Genomic DNA, 24133 nt, shown 5'->3' on the forward strand with positions numbered 1-24133 from the left:
TCATGACACCCAATCGAAGAAATGTGATATGGCCAAGTCTCAAATCAAATAAGTTTTATCAAAGGGTCAAACTAAAAAACAAATCCTGACATCGAGAATTGAGGTTCTTAGGAAAGAGTTAGCTGAGTTAAAGGCTAGCAAAGAGAAAGTTGTTGTCACAAATTCAACTTTGACACTTCGACTTCAGAAGATCCAAAAAATGTATGATTCTTAAATTTCAAGTCGTCCTACCTTCGTTGAAGCAGTAACTCTAGCCATACAGCCCAAGATGAAATCTTTGAAGTTTCTGTTGCTCTGGGTTGAAAACTAGAAGACTTGAAACTTAAGTTTAGAACTGTGTTTGAATTTTGATTTTGTGTCTTTTGTAATTTTAATGATGTTTCAACTATATTTTGTATGAACTTCTCTTTTATAGAATTCATCTTTTGATTTAATAACAATGGTATAACTTGAGATATTTGCCATTTATATGCCCTACTTGTCTATCGGTTTCTATATCTCTTAGCTCATATGCATTGCCATCAAATATTTTTTGACCTGAAAAGGTCCTTCCCATAAAGGTGACCATTTTTCTTTAACTTGCTCAGTGGAAAGTATCACTTTTAAAACCAAGTCATCAACTACAAATTTTTTATTCTTTACCTTCTTGTTGTATGACTTAGCTATCAGTTCTTTCTGTCGAATCATTCTATCTAATGCAGTTAGTCGAGATTGATCTAATTCATCTATCATACTTGACTAGTATTGTTTGACAGGCAAATCATTTTATTTTTTCACTCTAATAGTTTACAAATTTATTTCAAGTAATAAAACAACTTTATGATCATATACCAACTCATAAGGTGTCGAACCTGTGGCCTTTTTAGGTGAACACCTATATGCCCATAGTGCTTGGCTTAGAGTATTATGCCAATTTCGAAGTTGTCTCCCTATATGTTTTTTAATTAAACTTATTAGAATTTTATTAATGGCTTCGACTTGGCCATTAGCTTGTGCATAATAGAAAGTCGAGTGTATTATTTTAATACCTTGTGATTCAACAAATCCCTTCATTTATCGACCTGTAAACTTGTTCCCTTGATCTGTGGTCAAAGTCTAGAGAATGACGAATCTATGAATAATCGACTCCTCAATAAAGTCGATTATCTTAGCTTGGGTAACCTCTTTCATGGGCACACAGCTTCCACCCGTTTTGTAAAGTAGTCGACTATCATCAAGATAAACTTATGCCCCTTAGTTGAAGGAGGGTGAATCATTCCTATTAAGTCGAGAGTCCATCCTTTGAATGGCCATGACTTGACTATAGAATATAAGTCAAAGGCGAGGACTCTTTGAATAGGTGCATGCCTTTGGTGTAAGACCCCGAATTTTCAGAAGTTCTATTACAAATTATTTTTTAATTAAATCAAGTTTTGATAAATTGAGTTTAGTTAATATTATGAACTAAAAGAAAATTAATTACATTATCTCTAATTTTAAATTAGAGTACTTATTTGAAACTAATTAGTAAGATGATAAATAAATAATGTTCTTGAAATAATTTTAATGGATTACATTTAGTTTTCAATTACTACCCTACCCTCCAATTTTATCAAAATACCTAAATTAATCGTCATTTTTATTAACACACACTCCTTCATCATCTCTCTGTCACACACACAACACTGATCAGAGAGAGAGTAATTGAAGGAAGGAAGAAAGGGAAAAGAGAAGAAGAGGAAAAGAAAAGAGAGGACGACAATGGCTAGGACTCCGCCGCCATCGTCGTCGTCGTCGTGGCTGGACAGGTAGAGGACCGAAAAGAAGAGAAGGAGGCACGCGACAGAGAAGAGGGAGGAAAAGATAGTTCCACGCCACCGTCGTGTCTATCGCAGGCGTGGAAGACCTTCGCCATCGCTAGTGCGGTTGAGTCCGTTGCCGAACTAAGCTAAGGAAAAGGATAAAGGTGCGACGAGAGAGAAACTCCGAGGGAGAAGGTCGCGACGGAAGGTGCTGTTGCGGTGGTTGCTATCACCGCCAAGCTCGGTTGCCAGAGCTGTCAGAACAAATAACTAAATTAAAGCAACAAAAAAGAAACAAACAGAATTAAATTGAGATTAAGAGAAATTAAATAATTGAATAAAAGAAAAAAAAAACTAAATGTTGGAAAAGAAAAAAAAAACAATAAAATGAACAAAGAAAGAAAATTGACTCTAGAAACTCATTTACACTTGCACTCTATGATCTTTTGTTGTATTGCTGAGACTGAAAATTTTTGCAAAATTTTATGTGACTGTGAAGTGTTTTGATTGAAATCTATGAATTTTTCTGAACTTCTCTTATTTATAGACCACAAGAAGTAAACTGTAGACACGATCTAGCTTCCCCTTCTTTCTCTGAATTTTCATGACCCATGACCTTATCTTAACTATGAAGAATCTTGACTACTCCCAAGTCTGACATCCCACATCCTCTCTTACCTTGATCTCGAAATTCCACGTTATGTGTAACACTTCTAGATAATATCACGTGATTATCTCATTTCGATTTTTGAAGCTACTAACTCAACTCTTCTTCTATGATAAGTCGAACCTTTGTGCTAATATTTTTCATAGAACAACCTATGTATTATGACATTTCGACTTACATATCATTTGCTCTATTATTTATATGAGTCAAACGACATTCTATTTCACTATGGTTAAATTGTTCATAATATCAAATTTTTATGCTAACAAGAATAATTCTTTTTTTATTCAATTTCAATCTATTTTTTTTATTTTTTCTTTCAAATACAATTTATCTTTTTTATTCAACTTCTATCCTTTCTCTTTTTTGTTTCTCTCTTATTTCATATCAGCAACACACCCATTAACAATAATAATAAGGATGAGTTTGTGTCGGGCACTCTGATTGATGGACCAACCTGGTTCCTCATTGGTCCAGCTGCCTATTTCATATTTATCATATATTCTGTCAGTATTACATTGGGGCTTTGAAGCGATGCAGGAGGATAATCTCTTCAACATTGTAGGAGATGATTATAATACATATAGAAGTGTCGAGTTTTGTAGGGAACACAAGTTTAAAAGTAGGAAAGTTGTGCATATGGCCATATGGGTTGAACTCGGATATTGATAAAGTCCTTAATGCCACTGTTAATTTTTCATTTTGAACTCTTCTATCAGTAAATTATTAGATAGAATAAAAACGTAAATTTTTTTACGTTTGCATATATTGATAATTATTTTATTTATTTAAAAAAATGTATTATTTGGCCTTTTTTAAAAAATTGTTCTCCGAGACTTCTGTACAGAGAGGGAGGACAAATGCTATTGGATAACATATTAATTCTCTGGACTTTGTTAGATAAACAATAATTTTTATAAATAATGTGAACAATGTATTCTAAAATTAGTCCAATAGAATAAAAATACATTACACTCCAAATTACCCACATAAATCTTAATATTAGGATAACCATTTACACACCTAGTAAATTAAACATCTAATATATTCATTATTTACATCGTTTAGTATTTTCGTTATCTATCCATATTTTTCCTAATTCTCTTACTTGTTCAGACGTGGCCTAACCCTTCTCAAAAATTGGAAGTATAAAATGTTTTTATATTTTTCATGGACTGTTGTTGCCAAAGCCTGTTACATTAACCAAGATTACATATTACATATCCTTGTTAGCTTGAGACCTTGAGTCCACATTCTATTCAACGTAAATTTTCAGAGTACTGTACTTTTCTGCTTTTCTCCTACTAATTTTGTTTAGAAGCTTTAACATTTTTTCAAGTACACCTGGAACTTTAATGCAGTAATAGATGCTTTTCTTCACATATTAATGAGAATTAAAAAAACTTATACTCAAACTGAAATTGGAAAATTAGGACTGAGTATTCTGTTTAGTGATTAGAAAATTAGAATTACAATTTCCGTCTTAAAATTTCAGTCTCAAGATACAATTTCAATTTCTTGTTCGTGTTTGAACCGAGACTAAATTAAATCTCTGTATTATATTTAATGTAAAATATACTGAATTAAATTACATTTAAATATTATGTTTGGAATTTAAAAAGTAAATGAGAGTATTTTTAAAAAAAATGTTAAAGTTTCAGTCTTCTCTTTTTTCACTTTCTAGAGATACTAAAGAGAGTTCCTTCTGTGTCCACTTTCTAGAGATAATGGGATAGAATTTGAGAGACTGAAATTCAGTATTATATTTGTTGGCCCAGAAACTGATACTAAAATTTTAGTTTCTATCTCCAAAATTTCAGTATTTTAGTACCTCCAAAAGTGGGGACACATAAGACTGAAATTTTTTAGAACAAACATCGAAATTTTAATAACATTTTATACCTAAAATACTCTCATTTTAATTAATTAATTTCAATTCTACCCTTATGTAAATTAAATTAGAGCTTCATTCTTATTTCATCTCTATTTCCCACTTTACACCAAATACAATATTAAGAATTACATTTCTCAGTCTCAATCTTTTAGTCTCTATCTTTCTTCCAAATGCTACCTAAAGACTACCAAACAATATTGAGTTTCAATGTCTGAAAACAAACACTTGCTTCAAAAATACTCTTATTTGAATTTAGATTCTAAATCTATTTTTCTAATATTATTAAGACATAGCTCAATATGGTATATTTTTGGGTTCCAGGGGCGCATATGTTTTAAACGGTCATTCACTTGTGTTCCCACTAAAAAATGCGTGCATTATATTTTTGGCAACATAAGGATCAAAAACGAAAGTTGGCATTAGATTTTTTTTTTTAATTACGAGCAATAGAACTGCCCTATCTATCTTGAATCTTGATGGATAATATGTGCAGAATGCCACAAGAAGCTTGATCCCACTTATTCCAACGCCCTTCTCTCTATTCCAAGTGCAGAAACTTCGCTAGCAGGTTCGCTGCTTTGTTCGCCAACCTTGATTAATCTAAGCTAAATATATACTTTAGACACTAACTAGGATGATTGGGGAGGTATACATAATAACCTATTATCATTTTAGTTTAAAATAATTTATAATAGAAAAAATTAATTGTTTTGAATAACCTATCGCCCATTATTAATTTAAATATTTTATACTGGAAAACATTTAATTGTCTTGCAAATTAAGTTTTGACAGACATTTATGTCCTAGTAGAATAAAAGAACTCCTTAAGCCTAGAATCATCAAATAATAAAGAAAAATAAAAAAGTATTCCTTGAGGGCATTCCACATTACAAACAGGGTGAAAGACAAAGGGTACGAGGGTTAAAATACATTGAAATGGGCGATGGCAAACTGATTTCAAATATACCATCCTCACATTACAATTTCTGTAATCATACACCTAGCACAACTAAGGAATCAACCTATAAACTGTTAATTTATGAAAACCTAGACCCAACAAAATATTCAGATTGTATCCCCGGATATTTCAGACCCACAAAAAATATTGTATCCATAGTACGGCAGTACCTTCTCTCGAGGCCTGTATGCACTACTTCAGTCTTCTCCTTTAAACTTAGCTTCGTAGACCTGAGGTTGCTGCAACACAAACAATTTCTTAAAATATCTAGAGCTGGAAATTATCTGCAGTCAAACATGACTGGACCCTTGAGGGCAAGAGAATGTTTGGACGGTCAAAGATAAGAGTAGTTAAATAAAAAAAAAAAAACCAAGTACAGAATTATAGGGACTATACTTTCTAATCTGCCATTTTATGTCTGATCTTAAAATTTTATCAGATCTGAAGAAAATAAATAAGCAAAAGGAAACTCAAGGCTAATAAGTACCATGAACACAGCTGAAATCAATCTGCGTGCAAACCATCTCAAGTGCATTGCCCGTTGTGCAGCGCTTGCTGCTTCCACCGTTTCAAACCGCAAATATACAAAACCCGCACTTCTTCTGCATAAATGGCAAAGTAGTAGAGTTGATTCAACTCAAGTAAATTGTGAAAATTAAAATTGACATAAAAAAAAAGACGAAGTAAAATTATTCCTCATAATTAAAGGAACCATGTCATGCATTTATAAACTTACTTGTCAACATAAATATGCTTCACCCGGCCATATTTAGAACACTCTTCTTCTACATCCTCTTTAATGTCTATATCAAAATCTGGCTCAGTCTGCATTGTAATACTTGTCATCAGTACTTTATTTGATATGACAGTGCATGGTAAGCATAAAGTATATATAGTCAGTTAGTCACAAACCTCGGTGCTAGGGTCAAACATATTCTTCAACAGCAAACACTCACTGGGGATCCCTACAGGTTCTGCCACTGGAGCAGGCAAAATTTGAGTTGGGAGAGCAGGTGCAGGTATTATACCTGGATTACCAATAGGCAAACCCATGGTTGGCTGAATAGTAACAGCCCCATTCACAGCAGGCACCCCATTGCTGCATTATTGGAATCCGTGAAGATGGCAAACAGATTCATCATATATAAGACAAAAATACTATAGAGAAAGCACAAACCTTCCAGGAAGGCCATGGCGGTCTGCCAACTTCTGCATAAGCAATGCTCTTGATTGTGCATTTAAAGCCTTCACCCAAAAACCCATAATAGATGAGCAAGGAACTCATTGCGAATAAGAGAGTGGCCAATAAAATCAAATAGCAATATAAGGGCAGAATAAAAGACACAGAAGTTCAGGACATGCCCCAGATAAAAAGAAATGCAGCTTCATACATCAATAAGACTAATCTGGAACGATGAAAGATAAGGAGAAAAGAGGAAAGGAGGACGGGGCAGTGGGGAATCAAATAGAAATTCGGATAATTAACTTGAGAAGTAAAAGCAACTGCTTCTAAGCTACACTTTTAGTAGCATTTAGTTAATTTTCAGCAACCATTATGCTGCAATGCGAATTTCTTGACTTTTCTGGAAACTAAATTTTTAAATATTCTATATACCAGGTTTGAACTTACCAATCCACCTTCATCATCATCAAGATCTGCAGATTTTGCAGTTGTATCTTGGCTCCCAACATGATCAGTTACAGATGAAACCTGATTTGGCAAACATCAGACTCAGAGAACCACATGATCATCACTGAAAACATACACCATAAAGAAACAGAAAAAATCAACACAACTATTCCTACCTTGATAGTCCTGCCAGCAATCTCCAATTTTCCGTTTAAATTCTGTGCTGCCTTGGCATGTTCAAGATGGGCAAACTGTCCAAATTCAATCAACACAAGTAAGAAACATGAATACCAATATATACAGGAGAGGTATTATTCAAAGTTGAGTGTTAGAAACGAACTTGAACAAACCCAAAACCTTTGCAGTGTCCTGTCTCCAAGTCAAGAGGCAGTTGTACAACCTCCACCGGCCCAAATGGCTCAAAAATCTTGAAGAAAAAAAAAAAGATGTTAAAATACGATAAATGGCACAGTATCCAATCAAGATTATAATTATTGACATCAAACAAACTACAGAAAGTAATCAAATATACAAAAATTAAATGGTTGATCTTTATGGAGAAACAAACTCTGCCAATTTTATTGATGTTGGATCTGCACTCAGCGCTGATCGCAGCAGTGGCTCAATCGAGGCCAAATATTGTTATCCAGAACACACCAGATAATGACAAGCGATAAATGGCTAAAATACCTCTCGCAGCTGACTCTCAGTCATGTTGAAATGAAGATTGCCCACATACAGCTTTCTGTCCATGGCACCATATGGTCCTGCTACGCCAGCAGCTCCAGTGGAAGCAGTAGATTGAACAAGGTTCTTTTCAGCCTCAGAAGGTTTCACCATTACAGGTTGACCAAGAAGAAGCTGGCCAGAAAGAGCAATTGCCATTGGCACTGACATTGCATCATAAAATTCAATGTACCTGCAGCCTCCCCATGAACTTGCATCAAGATTTCAGAACTAGATATGCAAAATTTGCAATCAAAACTTACAAAGCATACACAGCAAAGAGATTGGTGGAAACAAAAACTTTAGTGCAGACAGCTCAAGCTGGGTTTCTTTTGATGTATCTGACTCGTGTACAGAAAACGTTAGCCTGTCATAATCAAAATACAAAGCTAAGGCATATTTAAAATTGCCAATTCAATGGAGAGAAATGGGAAGACCATATGAGAATGAAGATACAGGTAACCCAAGACAGGGAGGATTAGCAACGGAAACTCATCTACTTTGCTTCTTTTATATGCGGAGGTTAGGTAGCAATTCAATTCCAATTTTTTTTTTGGGGGGGGGGGGGGGGGATGGGGAATATTCAACCTTGGCAGTTGTCAACTGCTGTAAAGATTAGTAAGGTAGCTCAGTTGCCAAATGGCTCTAGAAGACAAACAGAACCAAATCCATAAGCATCTCATCTAGACACCAATGGCATTTTTCCCACCCAAAAAATGAAAATCAGAAGGAAATAAACTAAAAGGGCTTATCAGCATACCAATGAAATTATCACTGTATACAAACTGAGGAAGAAAATTGGGAATAGGACCAAGCAGAAAACCAAGATTATGTATGTTGTCTACCTTGAGTACGCAGCATGAATTGATTAAACATGAGTGCAAGGTATTCCCACCATCCCTCATCATTATCGCATTGCTAGTTCATTTAAGAATACAGTTAAACATGATTCTTAGAAGTTGGTATCCTGGTACCACAATAGCACATGCATATAAATTTTAAATTATTTGAAAATAAAGCCATACCCAACTCCTTTAGAACGTCTTGAGTTTCTATCCATGATCAGACGAACATCTCTAACCTAGGAGGGCAAAAAATAAAAGTAACATTAGATGATATTCATTCGACAAGAATCATCAAACAAAGATACATATATGCTTGACATGTCAGCCTTGGAATTCAAATACCGACTTTGATGCATTGAAAACCTCATGATGCCCCATCTTATTCATGGAAGACAGACACAGAAAAGTAGAAAAGTTGGGGCACAGTAAAATTGTTATACTACTCAAAAGTTAAGGCAGGTCAAAATTGCCAGCAACATGCATTAGTCCTTCTTAACAAACTAGCAATTATAGAATCTACAAAAGTAGTTATTAATCATAGGGGGAAAAGATAAGAGCATCTATATACTGAAACTTTAAATACTAAAGTATACTAGAAATCTAGAATACAAGCCACCGGATTGTCGGAAGTCTTTAAAGTTCCAAAGGCAAAGAAATGTAAAAAATTGAAAACAACTAACCTTGCCAGCTTTTGAGAAGAATTCATATACATCTCTCTCTGTTGCTTTTAAGGGCATCTGCATGCAGAGACATAGCATATAAGCAATCAACGGGAAAAGCGATGAAATATTCAAGTATGCTAGACCTTTAAGATTGATATTGATAGTAATATTTAAAAACTGACAGAAGTGGGGCTTATCCTATCAACCTGATAGGCAAAAACAGTTCTCTGATCCCTTTCTGGGTCTGCCTCGGGCTCCGCAGCCTCTTTTTTATCCCTAAACCTCCTGAAATTAAATTAAACTTCATCCGTAAGGAGTAGGAGGAGGAAGGAAAGGGGGGGTGGGGAGAAAGTAAATAACAAAGCTCGTGATAGTTACATCTGATACTTATATAAGATCATTTGAAGGTGTTTCAAATATATTTATGAACACCAATAAAGCAATGATACAATACCTCCCTGAAGAATGCTGTTGAATGTTAAAATGCCACCGATCTAATGCATGAAAGAGGGACTCAATACTGACCAAAGTAACTATGTGAGTGAGATCTACATGCAGCTTGAATACCACTGAAGAAATACGGATTGCATGAAACAGTAGCACTAAAAGGATGAAAGTAGCTAATGCAAGTAGTATTGAAGAAAAGGAGTGTGATCATTGAATTCAGCCATTAACAAATCTAAAACGAAAGCAAGTAGCTGAAGAGGGACAGCTACTGAGCTACATATTAAGTTAAATAGCAACGAGAATTGAAGAGTAACCAGTGAATTGAGAGAACATTGATACGAGTAGAAAAATTAAAACCTAATTCAGAAAAATTGGAGATTACCGGCCATCGCGAGATTCGAAATCTGGTTCTCTTTCTCTGTCTCTGTCTCTCTCGGAACGACTCCTGCTCCTCCTGGATCTCTCTCTCTCCTCTCTCTCTTTCTCCTTTTCCTTCTCCCTCTCCCTCTCCCTTCTCTCGCGTTCCTTTTCTCTCTCCCTATCTCTCCTCTCCCTCTCCTTGTCCCTATCTCTATCCCTGTCTCTGTCCCTCCTCTCTCTGTCCTTATCCCGATCCCTCTCCTTCTCTTTTTCTCTGCTGCTCCTCTCCCCGTCCCTATCCCTATCCCTATCCTTCTCCCTCTCACTGCGGTGGCGCTCCCTGTCACGGCTGGACCGTTCGCGGTCACGGTCACGGTCCCTCTTGGAGCCAGTGGTGTCGTCGTCGTCGTGCCTGGAGCGCTTGGTGCGCTTGTCGTCGGCAGCGTCGAGATCGTCGTCAACGTCACGCTTGCGGTAAGACCTATCTGTTCTGTCGGTGGAGTCCTTCTTCTTGAGCTTAGAGGAGTCTTTGTCGTCGTGGTCCTCCACTGTCTTCTCCAAGTATTCGTACTCGTCGAAGTCCATTTTTTAGGGTTTCTCTAACACTCAGTGAATGGTGCCGCGGAAACGGAGAACTATCTATCAGCTCTATTGTCAACTATGAATTCTAGGGTTTTGGTTTTTATTATATTATTTCGCTTTTTTCTTCTCTTGGCAATTGGAATATGGAAAGAGCCAAAAAGGGTGTTTGGTTGGCTCCTCGGCTGTGTAATCTAGAAGAGCTTGAATTCCTATCCAGATTAAAAAATTAAAAATTATTATGTGCATTAACTAAACTTAATCATCATATATTTGGAATTTTTTTTAGAATAAAATAAAAAATATTTTATTTTAAAAACAAAATAAATCTCATTTTATTTTCTGAGACTTAATTTTTTTGGCCACCACTCTCCTCGGCAAATCTCATCATTTTATATAAGGTGTTTGTATAATACTAAAGTTGAACAATCACAAAATTACTAGTATCTCATTGTTTTTTATCTTCTATTTTTCTATAAAATATTTAGAATTTTATTGTTGTTTATTCATTATGATTGTAAAATAGTATATGATTAAGATAGATCTATTGTATTTAATTATGCGCAATCGATACTTGCGTATATGCCACCTAAAGTAAAAGATTTAACAACGTTAAAAAATTTTATAGATATTTGAGAGAAATAGATAACACTTTATTTTATAAAAGATATATTCGTATTATTCATAGATTACGTCTTTTTTTTTTACATAAATAAGCTAAAAAAAAAAGAAAGAAAACAAAGGACAGGAAACTGCTTAAATAAGGGGTAATCTCGCTTAAGACTATTCTCAAACTCCTCCGAAGGATAGGGAAGTTCTACTTGATGAAATCATAACCTCATCGTCATCTTTACCATACTGTCTGCAACTGTATTTACATCTTTCATATTCAAACGAAAGTCAACACGCTAATTCCAATGCTTGATATCCCTTATGTTGAGCACCTGCAAATCAATAAACTCAAAACCATATTGATGATTAGTAACAAGATTAAACGCCTCCACACAATCTGTCTCGCAAATAATATCTCGTTGACCCACATCCCAAGCAAAGAGATAACCTCTCCAAATAGTAAACAATTATCCTTGAAAAATACTATTACTCTCAATCATTATCAAACACTCCTTTTGCCAACACCTATTGCAGTCTCTGATCACACAAGCAAAATTAACACTATCACTAGAATCAAGATAACTAACATTACAATTTATCTTGAAAGTACCTATAAATAGAGGATTCTAACAACCACTTAGAATAGAGGAGAGGATACGTTGTAATTAAAAAACACTCCTAAGTTCTTTTTCGGAAGTTAAAGCCGAACAAATCACTTTTTTCACAGGGCAAGTCTCATGAGGATTAAAGATGTCATTATTCCGTACTCACCATATCCACCAAGTCTCGAAAAGAACCTGAACGGATGTTCTCTGTGATGATACAAGAATCAGTTCTTTAAATTTAGAAGATAACAAGAAATATCTAACATATGACATACAAGTTGAGCTTTCGGACAATTTCAAATATAATATAAAATTGATTCATGGCTAGAAAGACATCTTGGACATGTTATTATTTTATTATTTGATCATAATTTTGATAAGGTTGTATGTTTTTTGTGAGTTAAGTATCGATTACGTAATGACAAAGACATATATTTTATAAGAGCCTAGCACAACCATTGGGCAAATGCCCATCTGTTGGAATTATTTGTTTTCTGGTCGACTTATATGGAGGGATCTCTGTGGATACTGGTGATGATACCCCCTTAAGTAGGGCAATTAGAAAAAATATTAGAAGGACGATAGTTGACCTAAATATGCCACCTGACGGTAGTCAAGAGGCATCAAATGTCAAGAATTCTAATGATTGCATGATGCAAGCAAATTTTGAAAGCCATGAGGGTTCTACGATTAAAGATCCAATGATGGATACCTATCAAGTTGACCCTAACGACGGTGAAGATGCAGAGGCTGAACTGATGAAAATTCCAGATAAAGAAGAGGAAGAGATGAACTACTTCACTGACACATAAATCACATTGACACAGCCTACCATTTTCCGATCATATGATCGATTCGATCACTTTTTTACATTGAATTTTGAGGCAATGACTCCAGATTGTTTGTTTAGTCAAGGAAGCCCTAAAGATGATCCTACCAATGAGTTTGAGATTGAGCAACAGTATGAAAACAAGGAAAAAGTCATTATGGCAGTTAAGATGTATAGTATTAAGAGGGTTATAGAGTATAAGATACTAAAGAGTGGCCAATTAAAGTATGTTGTACATTGCACTCAATTTGGGTTTGGTTGTTAATGGATGGTGATGGCCAAAAGCGAATTAAGAATTTTTCTCAAAATAGAATTTCTCCGTTGCAAGTATAGTCCAAACCCATTGACCAACAATCAAATTTTAATTCAAAGATGTCACAATCAATACAAAATAACCGGGAGTTTTTAAATTCCGGGTCGTCTTCCCTAATAGTTGCAATGAAATGCTCAATTCTTGGCTATGGAGAATTTGGGGGTTATGATTATAAGAGGCAAGAAATTAAAATGGCAAGTAATTAAATGAAAAGCAAGTAAAAGCAATAAAAATAGAAATTAAATGGAAAAAAGAGATTTTGGCAAGAATTGGGGAATTAAGGATTCCTATCCTAGTTATGGACTACAAACATGGTAATTGTGTAGAATTAATCCCAATTAGTCAATCCTAACATCGAGAACTAGTCAAAAGGGCATAATTGATCTCAATCCACAAGTCCTAGCCAACTCTATCAATGGAAGGCTTAGAGTTAGTGAAAATTAAATCAACTAACAATCCTCACACAATGTAGAATGGACATCCACCACTCAAGTTCACCCAATTACCCAATTTTCTAACCAAGAGTGTGAAAAATTAGGCAAAAGTTCAACCAAGCATTTTATCAAACACTTGGAAGGTATAAAAGAGAAGCATGGTAAAATAACAAGAGATAATAAAATCTACAACTACCAATTACAAGAAAACAATAATAACAACTAAATTAAACAATAAGAAACATAAAACACGAATTGCATTAATTAAAATTAAAAGTAACAAAGTGTCATAAACATAAAAGAACAAAATAAAGGAAATAACAAGTGGAATTAAAGAACAAGAGTGCAAGAACAATAAATGGCAAGGAAAACTAAATGAAAACAAGAATTAAACCTAAATTTAAGAGAGATCTAACCTAATCTACCCTAATTCTAGAGAGAAATGAGAGCTTCTCTCTATAAAATATGACCTAAAGCATGTAATTTCTAATCTACCCTAATTGCTCTCTACTTGACATGGAATGATGCCCCTTTGATATAGCACTCAATCAGCTTCAAAAAGTCTAAAACTGGGCTTTGGAGCCCTAAATCGCCCCCAGTGTTTTCTTTTAAGTGATTTACGTGCGCTGATTCGTGCGTACGCACAGATGTGTGCGCACGCACACGTGCTAAATTTTCTTCTTGTGCGTACGCACAAGATGTTGTGCGTACGCACACATGACTGTGTGCTCCTCCTTTGATTTCTTCATATTTTCTTCCTCTTGCATGCTTCTCCTCCACTCTCATCAAGCCATTCCAACCTATTATACCTGAAATCACTCATCAAAAATATCAAGGCATCGAATGGAATGAAAGTAGAATAAAATTGGTTAAATTAAGCAGAAAATAGCATGTTTTCACAATTAAGCTCAACTTAGGGAGAAAACACAAAAGCATGCTATTTGGATGAATAAATGTGGGTTTATATGATGAAATCCACTCAAATCAATCCAAAATTTATTGTCAAATATGGATTCATCACTTCTACCACACTTAAACAATAATATTCCTCATGCTAATCACAATCAAAGGAAAAGGGTAAAAAGGCAAGCAACTTATTTAATGCAACTACCTATGTGCATGCAACTATGCAAAAAATGCTATCTATTTATATCTATACTATGGTTCCTACCTAATTCGGCAAAAACAAACAATAGAACTCCAATCAATCCAAAGTAGATCATTAGGGCTAAGGCAAGGAATCAATGCAATGTGATCAATGTCCAAAGATTTAATTTGAAGTTTTCAAAGATTAATTTAAACAACTTGCAAGAAAATGAATATAAAAGATGGAAACATAGAATTGAGCAATTGGACCCCTCACCGGATGTGTATACACTCTAGTCGCTCAGTGTTTAAGGCTTAATCACTCAACCCTCCTTTAATCATGTTTTCTAGGATTTGCTAATCATCTAACAATCAACAAATATTTGATGCATGAATACAAATATTATGAGGTCTTTGGAGGGTTGTAATGGGGTTAGGGTAAGGGTAGGATTAATATGGTTAAGTGGACTTAGTAAATTGGATCTTTGATTAGCTCAAGTATCCCACTTAATCCTATATTAACCTATGTACACAAAGGAAAACAATCTAACTTCCCATTCATTTCTTTTCTCACATTCACTCATGCATCTTCTTTCCAATTCACACACATATGCATCCTTTATTTACATTCTTATTATCATTCATTCCTTTTTCTTCTTCTCTTTTTCTCTTTTCTCTCTTTTTTTTTATAAACAAAGTATGTACACCAAAATCTTTTCTTTTATCATCAAAAAGAGATGCATATGTTTTAAGTAATAGATGCATGAGTGTTTACTCATTTTTCCAAATTTTCTCAATGAATACCCAAAGAAAACTAACTACCAATATTTTTCCACAAATTTTCCCACACTTGAATAACACACACTCCTCAACCCAAGCTAATCGGAGATACAATTCATGGACATAATGGTCTTTTACTTAGGGTGAATGATGTACTTAAAATTAGAACAAAGGGGAATTAAAGGCTCAAAAGTGGTTTACAAAGGTAGATGTAAGGGTTGGCCATATGGGTTAAGTGAGTTCAATTCAAAAATGGCCTCAATCATATTAAATGCATTCAAAACATCAAATATAGGATATAAATATTCAAGCAAATCTAGGATCACAATAAAAAAGAAGTATAACACATAAGAATAAACTTTATGGTTGAAAATGTGCAACCATCTATTAGAGCTCAAATCTCATAAGGTATGTTGTTCTAGCTCTTTTTCTATGTTCCATGAAAAAGGATGCTTCAAGCAAGTTGAAAAATAATTTTTTAATTCAATCAATGGAACGCTCTAAAAGGGATTCTTGAAAATTCTTTATTGTTTTACCAAACTTATTTACTCTACCATGCAAATGCAAATGCAAATATTTACTACCATAAAACTACAAGAAAGTTAATATATATACAAGCAACTAAGCAAAGTGCAATGTAATGAAATAAGAAACAAATATTCACAAAAACATAACTATCGAAACAAGAAAATGATGCAAAGTGTTTAGGAAGAGAGAATTTATGCCCCAAAGTTGCAGATCCTCCCCCACACTTAAACGTTGCACGATCCTCCGTGCATGCACACAATCTGGGGGTGAAGAGATGTGAGGCTCCACTTTCAACTGGTGGGCACTGGGGCTCGGGTTACTGTAGAAAGCAAATAAACAAGAATTGAGGAAGAGTTCATATTCATGTAGTATGGTGAAAGACAATGTATGAATTCTAAGTGTGCACGGTTTAGAAAACACACATTGGTCAGGTAAGAACGGCAACCACATAATCAAAAGAAATAGCATGTGTTCCTCAACTAAGTGGCCCAGGTTGCAAGTAAAGAATAAACAAAACTTAAGGCACAAGCAACCCTAGGTAACAACAACTCAAGTGAATTGAGTAATTGAGATATAGGATATTGAAATTGTGCAAGTGTAGGCGCAAAATTGATATAGGAGCACAATAAACAATGGCCAATCCAATAATGAATAGAAAACTCCTTATTCATCATGAAACATAATGAAAAAGTCACATGGTAACGATACTTGTTGCAAAAAGTGATAAGTTTGATAAGAATCAAGTTAAGTCACTCAAACAAATGCAAAGCATTAACAAGAAACAAGTACCGGACATGTGATAAATTTGATATGAAAAATCATGATGAACAAGTAATTTCAACTCAATTCACCTAATTCAATGCACTTACATAATTCGTCCTAGGGTGCAATCAAAACAAGAATCATCAAACCCACTAGGTACTAGTATATTCAAGCAAAGTATAAGTACATTGATGAAATCCAATCTTAAATGACATCAACGATCATTCAAGGTGCACAATTCATGATTAAGTTGCCAAACAAGGATATAGTCTAATGCATATGGTAGCTACAACATATGAATCAAACTCACAATTCATTTAGGCAATCAAACAAAGACTTAATACTCAGTGCACGTATTCATTAAACCAAAATTCAAGTAAGAAGCAACCTAATTAACATCAAGCATACACTTGTAACTTATTTAATTAACAAATAACTAAACCAAATCTAATATAATTACTAAAATAAAAATGAGATGCAATGAAAACTAAGTAAAACAAGTAGAAAAATATGGAAAAAGCAAGAGAAGTGAGGGATAGAGGGGTGGAAGTGTGTTAGGGCTTAATTCAAAGTATAATAAAATTGTTGCCCAAAATAGCACTTGTGCGTGCGCACAGACATGTGTGCGCACGCACACGAGGTGAAACAGGGGAAGTGAGCGCCCACATAAGAGTGTGCGAATGCTCTGAACAGAGAGGGGATCAATATGTGTGCGTATGCATAGAGGGGTGCGTATGCACAGAGGGGTGTGTATGCACAGAACACACTTTTTTTTTAACTTGGGGAAGGGTCATGTGTGCGTGCGCACATGGGCGAATTTTGTCAGGGGTTCATGCACACAGGGTGTGCCAGCACTCCCAACAGAAGGGGTGGAAGCTGGTGTGTGGGCGCACATCTCTGTGCGGGTGCACAGAGAGCGAGAAGGCTTTGTGTGTGACGCACAAGCGGGTGCGCACGCACAGAGCGCAAAAGAAATAGGGGAACGCCCATGCACAAGCCGTGCGAGCGCTTTCAACAGAGGGCGCACAAGTTAGTGTGCGTGCGCACAGGCGGGTACGCACAAACTAGTGTGCGTGTGCACAGGCGGGTGCGCACAGGACGCGAAATATAGAGACTGCGTGCGCACGCACAATGCCCCGTTTTTCCAAAAAAAAAATTCTCAAATTCTAAGGTGCTCAACCTTAGCTCAACCAAAATTTCAACCCCAAACATACAAACATTCAAAATTTCATGACCCATATGCAAATTAACCTATCTAACTCAAATATTAAACTACTCCTAAGTCAACCAATCATAACAAAAAGCAACTAAGTCAAAATATAAACAAAAAGAAAGGAGTTAGAACAATGTACCATGGTGGGGCATTTTCCACCTAACACTTTAGTTTATTGTCCTTAAGTTGGACTTATGGAGAGCTCTAATCAATGAGACTTGTGCTTATACTCATCTTGGAACTTCCAAAAATGCTTGAATCTCCAAAATTCTCAATTGATTGCACCAAGTTTTGATGGAGTTTCCAATAAGCTATGAGCTCCCAAAATTAACCTTCTATACAAACAAAATGAAGAAAACAAACAAAAAGCAAGATATTCACATATTAACATATTCACAATAGCCAATAATATAATACTATTGCAATTCCCCGGTAACAGCGCCAAAAATTTGGTGATGGCCAAAAGCGGGTTAGGAATTTTTCTGAAAATAGAATTTCTCCATTACAAGTATAGTCCAAACACAACGATTGACCAACAATCAAATTTTAATTCGAATATGTCACAATCAATACAAAATAACCGGGAGTTTCTAAATCCCGGGTCGTCTTACCTAGGAGTTGCAATGAAATACTCAATTATTGGCTATGGGAGATTTGGGGGTTATGATTATAAGAGGCAAGAAATTAAAATGGCAAGTAATTAAATCAAAAGCAAGTAAAAGCAATGAAAATGGAAATTAAATGGCAAAAAGAGCTCTTGGTAAGAATTGGGGAATTAAGGATTCATATCCTAATTATAGACCACAAACATGGTAATTGTGTAGAATTAATCCCAATTAGTCAATCCTAACATCGAGAACTAGTCAAAATGGCATAATTGATCTCAATCCACAAGTCCTAGCCAACTCTATTAATGGAAGGCTTAGAGTTAGTGGAAACCAAATCGACTAACAATCCTCACACAATGTAGAATAGACATCCACCACTCAAGTTCACCCTATTACCAAATTTCCCAACCAAGAGTGTGAAAAACTAAGAAAAATTCCAACTAACCATTTTATCAAACACTTGGAAGGTATAAAAAAGAAGCATGGTAAAGTAACAAGAGATAATAAAATCTACAACTACCAATTTCAAGAAAACAATAATAACAACTAAATTAAACAATGAGAAACATAAAACATGAATTGCATTAGTTAAAATTAAAAGTAACAAAGTGTCATAAACATAAAAGAACAAAATAAAGGAAATAACAAGTGGAATTAAAGAACAAGAGTGCAAGAACAATAAATGGCAAGAAAAACTAAATGAAAATAAGAATTAAACCTAAATCTAAGAGATATCTAACCTAATCTATCCTAATTCTAGAGAGAAAGGAAAGCTTCTCTCTCTAGAATATGACCTACTAATCTACCCTAATTGTTCTTCACCTGACATGGAATAATGCCCCTTTGATATAGCATTCAATCAGCTTCAAAAAGTCTAAAACTGGGCTCTGAAGGCCCAGAAATCGTCCCCAGTATTTTCCTTTAACTGAGTCACGTGCGCTGATTTGTGCGTACACACAGATGTGTGCGCACGCACACATGCTAAATTTTCCTCTTGTGCGTGCGCACAGGTTGTTATGCGTACGCACACATGGCTGTGTGCTCCTCCTTTGACTTCTTCATGTTTTCTCCCTCTTGCATGCTTCTCCTCCACTCTCATCAAGCCATTCCAACTTATTATACCTAAAATCACTCAAAAAAAATCAAGGTATCGAATGGAATGAAAGTGGAATAAAATCGGTTAAATTAAGCAGAAAATGGTATGTTTTCACAATTAAGCTCAACTTAGGGAGAAAACACAAAAGTATGCTATTTGGATGAATAAATGTGGGTTTATATGATGGAATTCACTCAATCAATCCAAAATTTATCGTCAAATATGGATTCATCAATGGAGCATACGCATATCTTATCGTCAAAGGCAGGAAAATAGGAAGTAAGGAGATACAATGGTCCTCACACTTACATACAAATATCAATGGGCCAAGACCATGGAAGGTTGGACTTGAAGATAATTGCTCAGCATATATTCACAATGGTCAAAATTGACCCAACCATCAACATAAGAGTTCTGCAAGGAGGTGTTGATAATCACTTTGGTTATAAGGCGTCGTACACAATGGTTTAGCTTGTAAAGCAGAGAGTCATTGCTATGATACATAGAAATTGGGAGGAATTATATAATGAGCTTCCTCATTAGTTATTCGCCGTGGAGACGTGTGCCTGTGTACAAATGGTTGTGTCTGAACTCCCCCGATCATATCACCCTGAAAACCTATAGCATCTGAGTTGAGTAAAGTATGAATCCACTCTAGCCAACTACCAGGCACTGCATCCAAGTCTTGTGTCTGCAAAGTGGGGCAAAAGGGTAGCTCCACATCAAAATCTATTTGGCTGAGCAGCGGATCAAATAGAATCTCCCACAACTGACTAGTCCCTGCCCTACCGTAGTTATGATTGTGAAGTGTAAGGTGGTCTAAGTGTCAAATAGTCTCCAAGAACAGGTCCTGATATCTTACCAACAACCTACTCCATAGTCTCCTCTACTATTGGGAACTTACATGTGCCTGTTGTCCATCTCTAGGTGGTCTAACAAACGTTCTATCCCAGTGAGTCGTAGCAACCCCAAGCCTAGGATGAGCTCTACCTCGTCTCCCTCTATGAGGTTGCACTGGTGGAAGCTCTCCATCCTCAAGCTGATTCAACTGTGGAGCCTCCGAACGATGATTCGAGAGATCCTCGAGTATGTATCCTCCTACTGCGAAGCACTGGATGCCCTAATCAACCAACTCTATGTGCGCCCACTAGAAATACATCTCAAAGATGGTTGTGATGGGCGCAGGTCAAACGCATGATGTATCTAAAGTCGATGGTCACCCCTAGCTGCCCACATCTCATACTAACCCCCCAAGAACTCAAGGTACCACTTACCTCTGCCAAATTGACCGGCGTGCCTGTGCATCTCGTCAATGTTCAGTGGCCTAGTTAGGATGTGCTGCAGGCCACCAAACTGTCTAACCATGCGATCTACCTTGTACCGCTCGACAATAGAAAAGAAAAACAACGAGCACACTACAACAGCATAGGCTTTAGCCTCAATGGTCCTCTGTGGAAGGATATCCTGGATGAGTGGGTCAGAATATGGCATCTAGTCAACCTGTTGATAGATGCCAAAAAACATTATATACACAAAGAAACATCATATACTATTTAAATACACGTTTAAATATTACTTGCATTATAAATACCAATGCCATTGAGGATACGCCTCCACTGTCGAAGCCTCGTCTCTACTTTACATTAAATGGCTCCAACCCCACCCACTTATAATATCATTAGTATTTAGAAATCACACAATTATAAATATTAACTTAAGAAATAACAAAGTAGAACATACAACGTAAGAGTACCTCTCAATCACCGAAAATTGGTGCTAGTCAAATTCCTTAGGTTGATACAAGGGTGTATGATGATATGCCCAAGAGATAAGTAATCCACAACATCTATCCACATTCTACTACCTATAATCTGTGGCACAGTACATCTAGCGGTACAACCATGCCAACACACCTGAACCCCAAGACAACCTTCCATATCGATCAAGGTTCTCCAATTGAGGTAGCCACCTCATGTGAACGCAAGAGTCAGATGCGTCCGGAAATAGAATGCCTCCAATTATCTGCATGATGTGTTTTCTGATGTACTGCAGCAGGCGATCCTTTGTCGGCTGAGCCTCTAATTATCTACAAATAGTATAGCAAAACCAAGCAAGGTTGACAATCCACTTGCTCTATGATAGTCTGTCTTTGAGTCCTGGCACAACACCTAACAGCTGCTAATAGAAGTCCTCAATAGAACGTCTCTCATAGAACTACTCTCACCCACCAATACAGCTGCTTACTAAATCTCCCTCAATATTGAGTCCTAACTAATATACCACATTCTGTAGGGTAATAATCATCTCCCCACAGGGCAGGTAAAACATATGGGACTTAGGACACCATTTCTCGATCAAAGTAGAGACCAATGCCAGTCATGGTCCCACTCTAACATATATGCCACATGCTCAAATCCAATGTGTCTAAGGTGTGTCCTGATCTCCTTGAATGAACATGGTAATAAATTCCTTCTCGTATGTAAGATCCAAAGACCCTAACAAAATAATCATAATTCATACAAAATTGAGGCCATAACTGATAAAACAAATTTTAAATACATAAAAGACATAAATTGTAAGATATACCACTCGGCCAAGTCTGTCAGTAATATGGTCAATCTGATCTCGTCTATGCAGGGTATCCTCATAACTTAACACATTTTGGGTTATCAAACTACACTATAATAAAATAAACTAGAACAAAAAAATTTAAAATTAACTAACTTTTTATCAAATATATTACAAATAAATATAAATACTAATTATTCTGGCAAGGATACTCTTTCGCGTTATAGGTCGGCTTCACACTACCTTTGAGGACTCTTGTAGATTCTGGCTCAGAAGTGAAGTATCCCGTGAACTCGGACCCAAGCATGGTACCTACAAAAAAACTTCGACGCTCAAGTCAGTGAAATATCTCTAATAGAGTGAGTATTATATTGTTTATTGTGTTGTTGATCTTCTGCTTCCTTATCGTCGACTTTCCTTCTGATTTGTAGCCACTATAGCCATCGGTCCGTTAGTCGTGGCCGATTAGTTGTGAGATTTTTGGGGAAAAATTTGTAATGATAAGGAGTTTAATTAATTTAAATTTTATTTAGTTCTGCCGGGGTATAATATATTTTCTCCGATGTATAAGGGATACAGTACATAGCCCCCAAACTTGACTTGTCGAACATACATTTTAGCAAGTTGAGCTTTTGTCATACAGTTATACCTTGGTTGTGGACGAATATGTTTGCCCCCAAGCTCAACGTGGTTGCTTTTGTTCAAGATTGGGTTTTTGAAACAAATTAAATATTGAAAATAATAGCAACAGTAATTAAAACTTGGCAATTAATAATTATTGTACCTTGTGAACCGGGATGTAATAAATTTGCATTTGTTTCTTTGGATGATATTTGGACTCCTTTTTTCATAATGGTATGTGAACAGTTACATTTTGAATTACCCACTAAGTTAGTGGGTAGTATTGATGCTTCATTATTGTTTTTATCTTGGAAAGAGACACAAACTCTTAACATTACTCTTCTTGCTTAAGTTCGCAAAAGAGACATGACTTCAAGAGGTTAATTTTTTTTCTTTGTCTATATTTTTTGTTTTTCGACAATGGCTAAAGAAAAAGAAAAGGAAAAAGTAGTTGAGGTTAAAAGCGAAAATTCCTATCACTCGGTGCATGTTGACGTTAAAACTCATTTGTTTGCTTATTGCAATAACGAGTCATTGCTAGAGCTTAGGGCTGTGAAACTGACCAAAGAAGGTTTTGCTTTTGGTGTCAAACTCCTCCCTTGTGGCAATAAGGAAAGGGTTTGTGAGATGAGGGGGGATTGGGCTTATTTCTACATGTATATCCCCTGTTTTATAGAACTTTATTTGAAATTTCCTTTTACTAGCTTTGAGTGCAAAGTTTTGACGCAACTGAACTGTGTTCCCTCGCAGTTTACACCCATACCCTTGGGCTTTTCTGCGAGCTTTTGAATGTTTGATGGCTTTTTTGGAATATCCTGCATCATTAAATATTTTTTTCTTTGTTTGGTTTGTAGGTTTACCTTAGTAGCTTTCCGGGTCGTTCCCTCTTCCTGTTATATAAATCTTCTTTTAAAAATTTTAAGTCGATGTTTGTGAAGGTTCGGTCGCTAGAGACCAAATACCCTTTCTATCTGGATGATGAGTTGATGGAGAGGTTTCCTTTGTATTGGTGTCCGGAACCAATGCAAATTCTTGAGGCTATGGAAAAAAATGAGGAAGAGGGCATGTTTCTTGATTTTTTTTTTAATAGAATGTTTTGCTACTGGTGAATATATGTCAATTCTGGAGTTGTTTGATTTTGAGAAAGAAAATGACAAAGAGGGTTCAAAGGCTTATATATGTATTGTATTTTAGTTGTTTCTTTTGCTGGTTGGTTGGTAATTGTTAACATAGCACTTTATTTGTTTTGCAGGTGGCAGAATGCCTAATTTGTCTACTTCTCACCTGCAATCTTTTCTTAAAAAGAAAAATGAAAAGGTTGGAAGTGGTTCGGGAATAGAGAAAGAAGGTGGTGGGGATGGCGCTCATTCCACTGCTCGACTTCATCCTTCTCCGAAGAGAAAAATGGTTGATTATGAGAAATTGTTGGAAGTGCTTTATGAGGAAAATAAAGGTGATAGGTTGATTTTTTAGAAGCAAAGGAAGTTTCATGGGTTTATAAAGGAGGTGAACCCTCAATCCTTTTGGAG

General features: G+C 35.8%; 1 protein-coding gene across 1 annotated transcript; it reads right to left on the reverse strand.

The window, feature by feature from the left end:
* Window positions 1-5166: 5166 nt before the first annotated feature.
* Window positions 5167-10786, reverse strand: LOC112791188 (uncharacterized). Its single transcript, XM_025833917.3, has 13 exons — window positions 9993-10786; window positions 9370-9448; window positions 9182-9238; window positions 8682-8737; window positions 7621-7849; window positions 7271-7357; window positions 7107-7181; window positions 6931-7011; window positions 6478-6545; window positions 6213-6399; window positions 6037-6125; window positions 5788-5902; window positions 5167-5539 (listed from the first exon to the last, which is right to left on the reverse strand). Exons 1-13 carry the CDS (start codon window positions 10553-10555, stop codon window positions 5498-5500), a joined length of 1728 nt encoding a protein of 575 aa, XP_025689702.1. The 5' UTR covers window positions 10556-10786; the 3' UTR covers window positions 5167-5497.
* Between the last annotated feature and the right edge of the window lie 13347 nt (window positions 10787-24133).

The sequence above is a fragment of the Arachis hypogaea genome, chromosome 3, assembly GCF_003086295.3.
Source record: "Arachis hypogaea cultivar Tifrunner chromosome 3, arahy.Tifrunner.gnm2.J5K5, whole genome shotgun sequence".
Taxonomy (NCBI): Eukaryota; Viridiplantae; Streptophyta; class Magnoliopsida; order Fabales; family Fabaceae; genus Arachis; species Arachis hypogaea.